This window comes from Megalobrama amblycephala, linkage group LG12 (assembly GCF_018812025.1).
Source record: "Megalobrama amblycephala isolate DHTTF-2021 linkage group LG12, ASM1881202v1, whole genome shotgun sequence".
Classification (NCBI taxonomy): Eukaryota; Metazoa; Chordata; class Actinopteri; order Cypriniformes; family Xenocyprididae; genus Megalobrama; species Megalobrama amblycephala.
This window is the reverse complement of record NC_063055.1, coordinates 15,260,054-15,274,115: the sequence shown is the minus strand read 5'-3', so window position 1 is coordinate 15,274,115 and position 14,062 is coordinate 15,260,054. Positions and strand designations below refer to the sequence as shown.

Below are 14,062 nucleotides of genomic sequence, written 5' to 3'. Positions count from 1 at the left end.
CAGTGAGCACTTGCCGTCACAGAGTTCTTTGCCGTTGTCTGTTCATGACTATGCCAGTTCTTTTCGTGAACGACTTCAGACTAGGATGTAAGTTCAGTATGACCGAAAGATTGTAGAATGTACTTTCCAGCCCAGTGAGCCTGTGCTCGTCTTGCTTCCTGAACCTAAATCACATCACAATGATATTGCAGGCTAGGTTCTCTGGCCCTTACACAGTAGAGAGGAAGCTAAGTGATACAAACCGCATCATTTGTACTCCTGATTGTAAACGTAAGAGTAGGGTATGTCATCTGAAAATGTTATTGAAGTTCCTAAACATAATTTAGGGAGGAGCGAGCCCATCTAATCTTCCAATCAACAGCCAGAGTATATAAGCAGCTGCTTACCTCTCTTCAGTCTCAGCTGTTCCAGGATCCCTCCACCTCCCCAAACTCCACCTTCATCTCAGTTACCTTGCCCTATGTAATCATATCCTATATTTATTCACTGGGGGGTATATCAGAGCTTGAGATGAAGCTGCTTCATCGAGCCCCTCCTCAGTGGACAGCAAGCCAAATTAGCTAACCTAATACCCTAAAGATTATATGGGCAAACGAACTCGTTAAAAGGCCTGTGTTGTACGTAATGTGACTCGGAACAATCGTGCTCGGGCTCGGTTCAAGGCAACCTTGCCTAGTGTGAGTACACCCTTAATAAAACATAATTTGTCAAAAGTCATGGGAATTAATTGTTAATTAAGATCCTCAGGAACACTTGATAATTGCAAAATGGTGAGTTAGAAAAATGTTGGAACTGCACTCTGCAGGAAGGTAGATCTCCAGGAACATTATTGGGCACCCCTGGTGTACACCATTTTACAATATTCAGGACTAAATACAGATGCCATAGGGGTTTATTAGAGCTTGAGTTGCATCTTCTCCTTGAGCCCCTTCATTATGGAAAGCATGCCAAAGTAGTTTAACATTTATCATTGAAAGATTTTATTGGCATGTGAACTTGTGAATTTCTTTGTGTAAAACATGGATCATAATTGTGACTTCCTCAAGTGCATAAGCTTATGAGAAGAAGAAAAAATCTCAATGGACATTTTGTGAGTCCTCAGAACGCTTTTGTTTTATTGAAAACATTTGTAACACAATAATGGCAATATATTTCCAATGATTAGTTACTACAGTGGTAGCTGGTGTTGGTCCATTGTGTTTCATCAAGTGCAAAGTCAATGCAGCCATCTTCCAGGAGATTTTGGAGCACTTTATGCTTCCATCTGCTGACAAGCTTTATGGAGATGCTGATTTCCTTTTCCAGCAGGACTTTAGCACCTACCCACAGTGCAAAAACCAATTCCAAGTGGTTTGCTGACCATGATATTACTGTGCTTTATTGGCCAGCCAACATGCCTGACCTGAATCTATGGGATATTTTCAAGAGAAAGATGAGAAACAGTCGATCCAACAATATATAGATGATCTGAAGGTTCAATAGTGCCAATAGTGCCACACTTCACTGATGCTGTAATTTGTGCTAGGAGCAAGTCATTTGCTGTAATATGTGCTGCCGACCAAGTATTGAGTGCACAAATGAACATACTTTAAAGAACTTGAACTTTTCTGTTTTGAAAATCCATTTTTTGATTGATCTTAGGAAATATTCTAATATTTTGAGATACTGGATTTTGGACTTTCATTAGCTGTACGCTCTACTCATCAAAATTTAAAATAAAAACTTTTGAAATGTTTTACTTTACATGTAGGGAATCTAGAATATATGAAAATTTCATTTTTAAAAATAATTTACAATTAAAAAAATGAACTTTTTGATGATATTGTAATTATATGACCAGCACCTGTATATCCTCCATCTTCTCTGTCTCTTCTCTGTTTCTTCTTGTCTCTCCATTCTTGTCTTATCAGTCTTTTCAAGACCTGTCATGCCTTTCTTTTTCAGGATTTGTACAGCACTGGACTGGCTCTCAGTGCACGTTTTCCTCCTCTGCCCAACCCCAGTGCCCCCTCACACTGCTATGCCCCTCGACCTGTCCTCTCAGCACATCCAGAGGAAGGACTGCCTGTCCCTGTAGGAATGCCTGTTCGGGCCTGGCACCTGCCTCTGCCAGCGGCTGCTCCCATACCTTTCACCATTCCACCCCCCCACCAGCTCTCACCAGCAGGCTGCTCATCATGAACGATGAGGTCATCAGCACTAATGCACTGGCCTGGCTGGTCTGCTCGGGAGTGTCCATCCTGGCCAATGCCTGGGGAATCCTGAGCGTGAGCGCCAAGCAGAAGAAGTGGAAGCCACTGGAATTCCTCATCTGCACACTGGCTGGCACGCACATTCTTAACATGGGCATCCCCATCACCATGTACTGTGTCATTCAGCTGCGCCGACAACACTCCAACTATGAGTGGAATGAGGGACTCTGCAAGGTCTTTGTCTCCACTTTCTATACCCTTACCCTGGTCACCTGTTTCTCAGTCACCTCTCTGTCCTACCACCGCATGTGGATGGTCCGCTGGCCGGTCAACTATAGGTAAGTGAAAGACACTTGAGCTGACCTTTGTTGACATAATTGGATTTTAATTTTAATTTATAGTGTGGAAATTATTACATTTTGAAAATGCCTACCTATTAAAAAAAAACTTAACTGGCTTTGAAAATAAGGTAAGGTAGGTAATTTATGTGTATTGAATCAAACAAGGTAAACTAAAAAATTAGTTTGGTTTTTATAAGTTAAATAAAAATGATAGAACACTCTGAATCATATTCCATTCAAGTATGCCAGTGTAAATATCTAAATAATATACTGTATAATTATTAGATGTTCATGCAAGTTAAGAAATAGTGAAATCCTTCCATGATGTTATCTGCAATGTAGAGGTCAAAGCAAATTGTTGTTGATAGTTGTTTAAGTCCTGATACAAGTCATGCAAAAAGACTTTTGGGTCATTCTGTGTCAAATCAAGCAAATTTCAGAAACTTCCTTGGCTCAAATTTTTGATTTTGTTAATATTTATTTCTAAACAGAGACAAACATACGTAACCCGTGCTGGCAAAATGATTCACAATGCACAAATTTAAAAATAAATAAATAAATAAATCCTTCAAAATGATGTTTGTTGGTATCCGACAAAAAATGACTGAGCTAGACCTGTTTGAAGTCGATAGAGTCCAAGTCAATTTTGAGAAAAATCAAGTGAAAGTTTTCTGAAGGTTCTGAAACAAAATCACCTAGCTACTATACCTTAAAATCCCTGGTAATACAAGGCTCGAAACTGCGACCATTTTAGTCGCATATGCTCCCAAAATTTAACGTTTGTTTTCATTTCTCTACAAAATGTTCGAGATTACAGCACAGTACAGTATGTGCCTGCTGTGAGCTGATACAGTGACCGGTCTATCACACAACTAATTAAACTTCATCTTTATGTTCTTAAGTTTAAATCAGATTTTAGGTTGGTTAATATTAGCCATCAGTCACTCCCTTTCACGGCGCTCCGTTGTCACGTGACAGGGAGTTAGCGCGCAAAATATAAAGAGCTGAAGAGAGAAGATGAAAAGAACCGTTACACACGACACGACATCTACACTTCAGTTTTTATATTTAAAACATATGATACAGTTAAGCAACATTACACGACCAAGAGTAAACCTACTTTTCCTGAATATCCTGAATAAAACATCACGATTGAAAATGTAACACTGATTTCATACAACAGTTCAATGAAATGTAAAAAGTAGTTAAAATTAAATGACTTACATTTTAGATGCAATAGTGGCTGTTTTTGTTCATTTTCAGCAGCAAAAATAGTTGCAAACAAAGATCACAGCAGAACCAACAAAATCGTGTTTTCATTACTGAATGATTCAGCATTTTGAACGAATCGGTTGAGTCAATGAATCAATGACCTGTTCATAAACAACTGCGTCATTATTGAATGAATCATCCATTCGAACAAATCGTTTCAATGAATGACTCAATTACTCACTCATTAACCACCTACCGCCACCTAATGGCGGTTTAGTTTCATGTTTAAAAGTAATCATTCTTTCCAACATTTCTTATTTGTATATTCAAAAAAAAAAAAAAAAAAAAAAAATCATAACATTATTTAATGCAGTTGTAATTTTTCAGTGTAAATTATATTTGACTGGTAACAACCCTATAGTATTTTATTATTCTAATTGCATTTATTGATCAAATTTAAGAATTTAAAATGAAAGATGAAACATTTAATAAGATTAGGGGAAAAAGCTCTTTATAAAAGGTAAAAGCCCTTGGAGTAAATACCACAAATATGCAGGTTTAAATGTCAAAGCTGAATGAACACTGATGAGAATATTGCTTCAGTAAATTATATTTACAACAACTTTTTATTTGGACAAGCGAATGACAAGGCTTTTTAAATTTTTTCCTAAATTTTTGCTGGTGCTCCTAACTTTTTGAAGTTGGGAGCACCAGTGCTACCACCAGTGCTGCTCTTAATGAACTAATTTTTGTGAAAACCTCAATTTCGACCAAAATGAACATTTTTCACTTGTTTTGCCTGTAGCTCGAAATTAGCATGCGTGCATTACAACTCATTTTGCCAGCACGGGTCACAAATAGTAATGGAAGCCAAAATATTAAATGTCACAGATGTATATTTACTGAGTAATCCATTATTTTGTAAAGGGGGGTCAAAATGACAATTTTCACCTGAGATTAGAAAGACAGTAGCATCATTATTTTATTTTTACACAGAGATTGGTAGGTTTATTAGTAAAATCTGTTGACTTCAGCAATCTTTGTTTCATTATATGCCAACGGTGACAGTTCAAAAATGGCAAAAAGCACTTTTTTGCCTCAAGTTTGCATGCCTGTAACTCAAGAAGTATTAAAGATATCTTAATATCCTTTTAGATTCTGGTTCTTAACAAACTTTACTTTTGGCAGGACCTCTGGTTGAGTTGACACGGAATGACCAGTCCTGACCAGTGCCCAAAAGTTGCAATAGTCTTTTGTTACCTATTGTGATGTATATCCAGTAGCGAACTGTGACTCTCAAATCTTGGCCCTCTCACCCCCTTCCCTTGTTGGGGGAAAAGTAAACTCAGCCTAGAAATCAGCCTAACTACTGTGTCCTCTTCTATAATACTGCATGTTACCTTTGACAAGAAATGCCACAAGCAAACATCAGAGTGAGCATGAGAATCATCCCCAAAATTAAACAAAAAGTAATAAAATGCAAATCATCATTACAAAAAATTGCATCATCACACATTCGGTGTGTCATTTCAACAGAATATGGTGACAACTGGCTACAAATTTAATGCAAGCCAATGCATCATGACAGCACAGACACTTTCTCATATGTTGATAATAAATCATCTCATTATACTGGCAGAGCAGCCGATTAAATGTTAAAGACCGTATTAAACGTATGATTTGAGGAAAAAAAACTATTATGCAGAATTACAGCAAATGTGCATGGTCACTAAGTTAGTAAATTTACAGACCAGTTTACAGATTCTGTAAAAAGCTTAACATATAACAGTGGCAGCCAGAATCACGTAACATATTTGATTTTAAATAACTTACTCAAACAGCAAACATTTCCAGCCATAAAGCATTAGCTTCTTATTTCATGCTGTCATGATCCAGGGGTATCTGTTATCTCTTAAAATTGCTTTCAAAAGCTTTGGCTTTCTGCACAAAATTAAGCTCTGGTGTAGGTCTTCCTTTGCCGATTAACTCCAGCTTTTCTTTAAAAGTTAATCTCGAAAACGGCGTGGATGATAAATTAACAACAATATCCTCATCATTAATGTTGCTTGCGGTTTCCATAGCCAATAGCACTAGCTGTTTTATCTGCTGTTTTTTTCCCTATCGAGTTCCCCACAGCGGGCGGAACGCATCATAAACCTACTGATAACAAGCCCCACCCATCAAAAGGGATGATATGACTGGTCAATTTTCCTCTCAATTGAAATTCGTCTCTCATTGACTTGCTATGGCTTGGCCCTCTGTAATTTCACAGCTGGACCACCAATCACAGAGCTGAAAGCGTTAGGCAGAAACATGAGCACAACACTCAACCCAACTCAAACTGAATATGCAAATTTGAAAGGTTTATTTGCTGAAAAAGATTTAGATGTTTATTATTAAATTATACATTTCTAAAATAACATTATAATTGATGACTTTTTATTAAAAAAGGTTTTACTTTTTAAACTATTATTTAGAAGTTTGTAAATATTATTTTTTATAATAGTTGAGGCCTCTCTGAGGAACCTGATGGTTCCCCACTACGTATATCCAAGGGAAACGGCTTCTCGAACAAGAAAAAATGTAGGGTGGGGTTTGATTTTGTCCATCGGGATTTGATTCGATCTAGGGCTGTCACTACCAATTCTTTTGTTAATAGATTAATCGTCCGATTATTCTGGGGATTAATCGAGTAATCTGATCTTTTTTGTGGAATAAAAAATAGATCCAATTGAACAACAGCCTTTAAAATTACGTATTTGCATATATAATAACAAGAAGCAATAATAGTTGGTTCAAATAAAGTATCAAAGTAAGTAATAATATGGGTTTTATTGAACAATACTGTTAAAATACACAATGTAAAATAAATAATATAAACATAACTTAAGCACATTATGTATTATAACAAATCCCTGCAGATTTTGCTGCTAACGGCTTGGTGATTGTTGTTGTTACACTAATGATCAAATCCTTGTTTAATATTATTCAAACAAGATTTAATTCAAATGTCCACTTAATCTTTAATATTTGACCACTTCTGTATGATAGAAATCGTCTCAGGTTATGCATGTAACCATCGTTCCCTGAGAACAGGGAACGAGACAGGTAGGCATTTCAGTACGCTTTGGGGAACGTCACACGTGAACCGATGTCTGAAAGCCAAGAATCAAACCACTCCAATACCATTGGCCGGCGACAGCCTATGACATCATCATAGCGCGACCCGGAAGTATATAAGGAGTGCCTAGAGAACCAGTCAGTATCTTATTGTCTTGAGGGACTGTTCAGCAGGCAGCCCTGTTCTCAGGGAACCATGGTTACATGTGTAACCTGAGACATTCCCTTTCAAAGGGGAACTCAACTCTGCGTTTCAGTACGTTTTGGGGAATGATATACCCATGCCGCCATGCTTAAGGAGAGTGGATGCCAAAAGATGGCTAGACAAACGTCAAGCAGTATCGAAAGAAACGCCAGATAGCAACTCACCCTCGGGTCACACAAAAGCTGTCAGTGGCAGCATTCCCTACGGGCATCCTGGAGAGCAGAACTCAGCTGAATGCTATAAACCCTCTTATTGAGGGGAGTAAACCCTGCTCAATCCTAGGATCTACTCAGCGCTTAATTATTTGCACTGAGGAGGCTGTGTGCTGACAGACCCTGCAACAGGGGAGCACAAACCAGCCTGGGGCTGACCCTAAATGGGAGGCCTCATGGAAGCCTTCAACCAATGATCAGCTTAGGGAGCTAAGCACTATTAAAAAAAACAACCCTAACAGGGGAGTACAAAGCTCAACCTAACAGATAGACCATACTGTAGGCACATAATCATGGAGGCCAGAAAGGGGTCTACAACATGACAAAAGTTCTGCATAGACAACTACATATCACACTAGTATACTTAGTCACATAGTGGGAAGTCCAAAAGCAGCCTGACAAGGCCGCACACTTGAACATCTAACTTGCTGGAAGCAAGAACAAACCACATGACTTAGTAACAGCAGATAAGACTGTGAGTGCCCACATAACAGCCCATCCAATACAATCCAGTGAGCAGTGTACTCGGTAAAAGAACCTTTTACTCTTTAAAGCAAGAGGAGTACAACATACGCCATCATGAACTAAGGAAGGCCCAATAACCTCAGTCAAACATGTGGCGTCAGCCTGTGGCAGTGTTTCAAGCTCCAGGAGGGACAAATAACCGAACTACAAGGAGGGTAATAAGTCATCTGGGGCCCTAGCCAACCAGCAGCATACTCAGAAAAACACCTCTAACTCTCTCAGTGAGAGGAGTACACTATAACATACACCAGCATGTTCTCAAAGGAGGCCCAGAGGGCCTACCTGTCAACACGTGGCGCTAGTCTAGTGGCCACTAAAGTTCTAGGAGCAAAAATAGAACCAAGTTACACATGAGGTAGCTACTTAGCTCAACTAGAGCTAAAGGAAAAACCATGCTTAAAGAAGCAAATGCAGAAAAAGCGAACAACAGTGCGGTTTAACATAAAAACTCACCCTGAGAGGCAAGCCACTCAGAAATGTACTCAGTAAAAGCACCTTTTACTCTCAAAGCGAGAGGCGTACACAACCGAACTCCAACATGCTACACAGGAGGCCTACAAGACCTACAACTTGCAAACACGTGGCATTGGCTAGTGGCAATCATAACCACACCAGCCAGCAGGCCATGCACCCAGTAAAAAACACCTTTTTACTCTTAAAGGTGCCATAGAATTGAAAATTGAATTTACCTTGGCATAGTTGAATAACAAGAGTTCAGTACATGGAAATGACATACAGTGAGTCTCAAACACCATTGTTTCCTCCTTCTTATGTAAATCTCATTTGTTTAAAAAATCTCAGAAGAACAGGCGAATCTCAACATAACACAGACTGTTACGCAACAGTCAGGATCATTATTATGTACGCCCCCAACATTTGCATATACCAGCCCATGTTCAAGGCATTAGACAATCCAGCCAGTATTAATGTCTGGAGCTGTGCACAGCTGAATCATCAGACGTTATGCAGGTAAGCAAGCAAGGACAATAGCGAAAAATGACAGATGGAGCAATAATAACTGACATGATCCATGATATCATGATATTTTTGTGATATTTGTAAATTGTCTTTCTAAATGTTTTGTTAGCATGTTGCTAATCAGTGATGGGAATAACGGCGTTATAAATAATGCGCGTTACTAACGCCGTTACTTTTTTCAGTAACGAGTAATCAAACGAATTACTTTTTCTCCCGTTACAACGCCATTACCGTTACTGACAAAAAAAATGCCGCGTTACTATAATTGAGCTCACTGATGCGGTTTTCATCCGAGTAAGCTCTCTCTCAGCCATAGGACCTGCAAAGTTTTTTTCTCTGGTGTGTGCTGCGGTTAGTCATACACAAATATAATTTTAAACTGATAATAATGTATGATGCGCTGTGTGTGTGTCTGTCAGAGCATGCGCGCGAGGCGCGAGCTCAAACCAGAATACCCTTTTTGATGCTTGATCGAAAATATGTGAAATGAGTTTTTTTCTAGTCGACTAGTAGTTGTTCATTTAAGCTATTAGTTGACTAATCACATTTATATTATTTTAATTTCTTAAATACTGGAGAGAATAAACCATAATAAGGAGCGTTTACATAATATAGGCTATAGCACTCAAGGGCACGCATAATTGCCATAAAGAACCGGCAAAAGTAATGATTATGAGTGTGACAAAAACAGCAAGGAGACATTTTAATTGTTTATTAATAAAGTAATGTTTTCTGAATCAGTGTCGGCTGCAAAGATGAAGTTGACATTGCTGATTCTCATTGCTGATCATCTGCTCATATGGACGCGCCTAGAGAGATAACGCACATTTCATTCGGATTAGGCTATATAATTAGAGTAGCCTCTTTCTTTTCGTGTTTAATTACTTCATTTTCATTAAAGTAGATATTTCAAGCATTCTATAGATATATTTCTCATGTCTGCGAGGCAAGCAGCCTCTGAGTTTCGGTTTATTTAGCCTATAAGACGCGCTCCAGTTCACGCGCCAGTGATCGCGCCCGCGCCTCCATGTCATGATTTTATTGTCTGCTATATTTGCTTGTTATATATTAAATCCAAGCAATTGGTTGATGAAACATTGATTAAAATTAAGATACAATTTTTACAAAACGAAATTCACTTTAAAGAGAGGCTTTCTATAAAACAAAACTTAATGAAGTGTTTAAAATCATGTCTGACCCACTCCATGTCTCCCGATATATTTGCGCATCTTATGATGCATCTTACTCACGCTGTTCACTTTTCATAATCGAATAAATGGATTTAAAACATAACATAGGACTATTTAAACATAAATATGAAACTACGTTTTCTTTAATGGCTACCAACACAGTACAGAGAAATTTCATGTCGTGAGCAAGAGCGGATCATGAGTCAGAAGTCGCATCAAGAATAATTTATTCTTAGACTTATATGTAATATTGGGGGCATTCAATTTTTTTTAAGTAATGCAATAGTTACTTTCCCTGGTAATTAGTTACTTTTATAATGATGTAACTCAGTTACTAACTCCGTTACTATTTGTGAGAAGTAACTAGTAACTATAACTAATTACTTTTTTAAAGTAACGTGACCAACACTGTTGCTAATGTACTGTTAAATGTGTTTAAAGTTTCCATCATTTCTTACTGTATTCACGGCGACAAGAGCCATCATTATTTTCATTTTTAAACACTTGCAGTCTGTATAATTCATAAACACAACTTCATTCTTTATAAATCTCTCCAACAGTGTATAATGTTAGCTTTAGCCACAGAGCATACTGTTAAACTCATTCAGAATCAAATGTAAACATCCAAATAAATACTATACTTACATGATCTGATGCTGCATGACGAACACTTTGTAAAGATCCATTTTGAGGGTTATATTAGCTGTGTGAACTTTGTTTATGCAATGTATTATAGAGTCGCGAGCTCGGGGGCAGGGAGCGCAAGGATTTAAAATCTTCGGGGTATTTTGAGCTGAAACATCACAGACACATACAGGGGACACCTTAGACTTATATTACATCTTGTGAAAAAGCATTCTATGGCACCTTTAAAGCAAGAGGAGTGCATATTCCGCCATCATACTCTACGAGTGGCCTGACCTAGGGCCTACTCTTAGTTAGAGATGGGCGTGGCCAATGGCAGTGTACGGTAACCACACAGAACTGTGCCAACATGTAATATGAAAGGAGGCCTAGCGGGGCCTTCAACTTCAACAACACGTGGCCTCAGCTAGTGGACATCCTGACCCAACAAGCCAGCAAGCCATGTACTCAGTAAAAACACCCTTTACTCTTAAAACAAGAGGATTACACACTCCGCTACAGTACTCTACGAGAGGCCTGACCTAGGGCCTACTCTTACCAGAGATGGGCGTGGCCGATGGCAGTAATGGGTCATACAAGACTAGGAGTGTCATGTCTTCTTGCTTTGTGCACTGGTGCGCAGTCATGTTGGAACCGGAAGGGCCCATCCCCAAACTGTTTCCACAAAGTTGGGAGCATGAAATTGTCCAAAATCTTGGTATGCGGAAGCATTAAAGGCCCCGATATACTTCAAACAAAGTTATTTTTCGTTCTTCATTAAGGAGTAAAATGAAGTTCGAAATGTGTGAGCAGCGATATACTGTAATTGAACATCTGACACTGCCCACACTGCTGAGAGCAACGGTTAGATGAATATGTAAATACGTGCTGTACACTTTCTTCTCAGTAATAAAATAAACACAACAAAAATGAGAAAACTGCAAGAATTTTTATAGAAAGCATAAGAAAAGCTTCTGATCATAACAACATTGGAATGTTAGCATGAGCTCTGCAAATTAGAACTCCAGCAGGGACGGATCTAGAAAATTATTTATAGGGTGGCAGAGGGGTGGCATGAGGTCTATGAGGGGTGGCAACACCAAAGCAAGCGCCCATGCATAGTTTTTGGAGATTTATGGCCTGACATACACAATTGTGTTCACAAACATTGCATTACCAAAATAAATAACAAGATGTCAATATCCATCATGGCACCAAGTAAGCACTATAGGAAAAACATCAACAGATTTAAAATGAGTCTGACCTTGTATCACTAAAGAAGATGAGCAGTTTTATTAATATTACACAGGTTACTTCGATGGCATAAATCACATGTTTTAGTGCAAGTTAAAGAACAACAAAAACTTGTTTTTTGCAAACAATTTTTGAGTTTCTGTTATTAACAGAGGTGGGAATGTCTGTGTGTGTTCACCCAGAACACCCTATCAACTACATACTCTAGCAACACCCCAGCAATTGCAGCAAGAGCCTAGCAACAGAATCTCCTAGCAACACTTAAACAATCACCCAGAACATCTATATTCTAGCCTAACTGGCCAAATTATTTATGTTTTGTAAACAAGACTTTAAGTTGGCTTTATGACAAGCCAGCATAAATTTGTCTTTCAAACTTTTAATCTAGTTGAAATGAAACAATTCAAAAAAATTTTTACAACTATAAACACAATCTCAAAACTATGCACCAATTTGTACAAACCTCAAACTTCCAGGTCAAAATAAAATGTTTTAGTCAAAAACTTATTCTTGTCTGACAAAATCAAACTTTGGCCTCAGATGACACACAAAACTTAATAAATACACAGACTACTGCACTGCCCAGTGAACACTAGTGAGATCAATTCATATAACACTGTAACAAAAATACCGCTTACTGGGATTCAGGAATTATTTTGCAGCTCAGTCTACTACACTATACAAAAATAAATGTACAGATACAGTAAAATACAGCAGTGATTTTGTTTTCTTTCTTTTTTTAATTTTACTATTGTAAATTGATCTGGCAGTAGATCTGTATGAACTTGGTATGCACCACAATACAGTATACTGTCAATTACAGTAAAATTAAATTCAGCATCCTCTGCACATTTGCCCAAATTTTATTACAGTATATAAGGTACTATAACAATGTATTGGTCTTCTGACACAAAACAGTCATTTCTCAGTTCTGCAAAATACAGTATAACAAATGGCTACAGAGAAAGTTGACAATCACAAGTTTGAGGGTGTACAACGTGCTACAGTTTACTGTACATAGTGAAATTTCCCTCATCTAAAGTACTGGTACTGTGTAAGTTTAAAACCCCTGTAAATTATTCATTCAGCTCTCTCTCAGATTTTGACTGGTGTGTGTCATCAGTTTTGCTACCTAATGTAGCCTAGTCATTGTTAAACATTTTGAGAAATGTGTCTTTGTTTTGAGAACTGAGCGAATAGTTTGGGTAACTGGGCCAACTGAATCACTTATAATGTGTTAGCAATCGAGAAAAGCTAAAATACATTTAGATTCTTACCTAACTAGTTTCTGTGATCTGGATCTTCTTATTGATTTCATGTTACCGTTTTGTCGGATGGCAAAAAGACCTTTATCCATGATGAAAGTGAAGCGGGCGGTCGGTGAATCAGCTCGCAAAAAATTACGAAAATTCAAGGACTTCTGAGTTAGCCGAGAAGCAGTAATTTTCCAATTCACAAACAAATGGAAAACAATTCGTAAGTGAACTTGGATGCGCTGTGTGTTTTTGACTCCCAAAGAATCGGTTCATAAGAGTCATTTGTTAATTAAGCTGACTACACTGGGCGCACTGTGTACGCGTGCAACCGTCATGCAGCTTATTGAAAGACGTGTTGTCTTGCCATTATTTTGCAATACGCTGTCTTTTTTATGTCATCACATTGAAGCGCCACTGCTGAAAAGTAGTAGTACTTGAAACACTGCTAACATTTATATTTTATTCTCTGATAATTTTGGGGTGGCAGATGGGGTGGCAAAGCTTTTTCTTAGGGTGGCAGTTGCCACCCCGTGCCACCCCGGTAGATCCGCCCCTGAACTCCAGTCACGTCACGTTTATTTATATAGCACTTTATTCAAAAGCAAGCAGCTTTACAGTATCAAACATGAAAAACAGTGTCAGTGCCTCATTTCATCAGAAGCACAACTTCATTTTGTACTATAAAATGGCTATCCAGTGTGTTCATGTTTTCACAGGAGCTCTAACATCAACAAACTCTACAGACTAAATGAGTGAGAGAACAGTTCCACGCAAGTGAAGGTGGAGCCTCGGCGCACACCTCCTATTACATTACCGTCACGGACCAATGGTAGTACGAAGGTGTTTTGCAGCCCATTCCATGAATCTCTCTACCCATTGCACTTGAGCTAATCTGAAGGCCACACGAAGTTTGGAGGTCTGTAGCTATTGACTCTGCAGAAAGTTGGCGACTT

General features: G+C 38.4%; 1 protein-coding gene across 2 annotated transcripts in view; it reads left to right on the top strand.

Annotated features, from left to right (window-relative positions):
• Positions 1-1,896: 1,896 nt before the first annotated feature.
• Positions 1,897-14,062, top strand: part of LOC125279677 (probable G-protein coupled receptor 153) — a 66,729-nt gene continuing 54,563 nt past the window's right edge. Inside the window, exon 1 of one of the 2 annotated variants that reach the window (XM_048209614.1) lies at positions 1,897-2,530. In XM_048209614.1, the coding sequence (XP_048065571.1) occupies positions 2,178-2,530 (353 nt within the window). In that variant the 5' untranslated portion in view covers positions 1,897-2,177. The remainder of the gene's footprint in view (positions 2,531-14,062) is intronic. The other variant, XM_048209613.1, reaches the window with a different exon arrangement.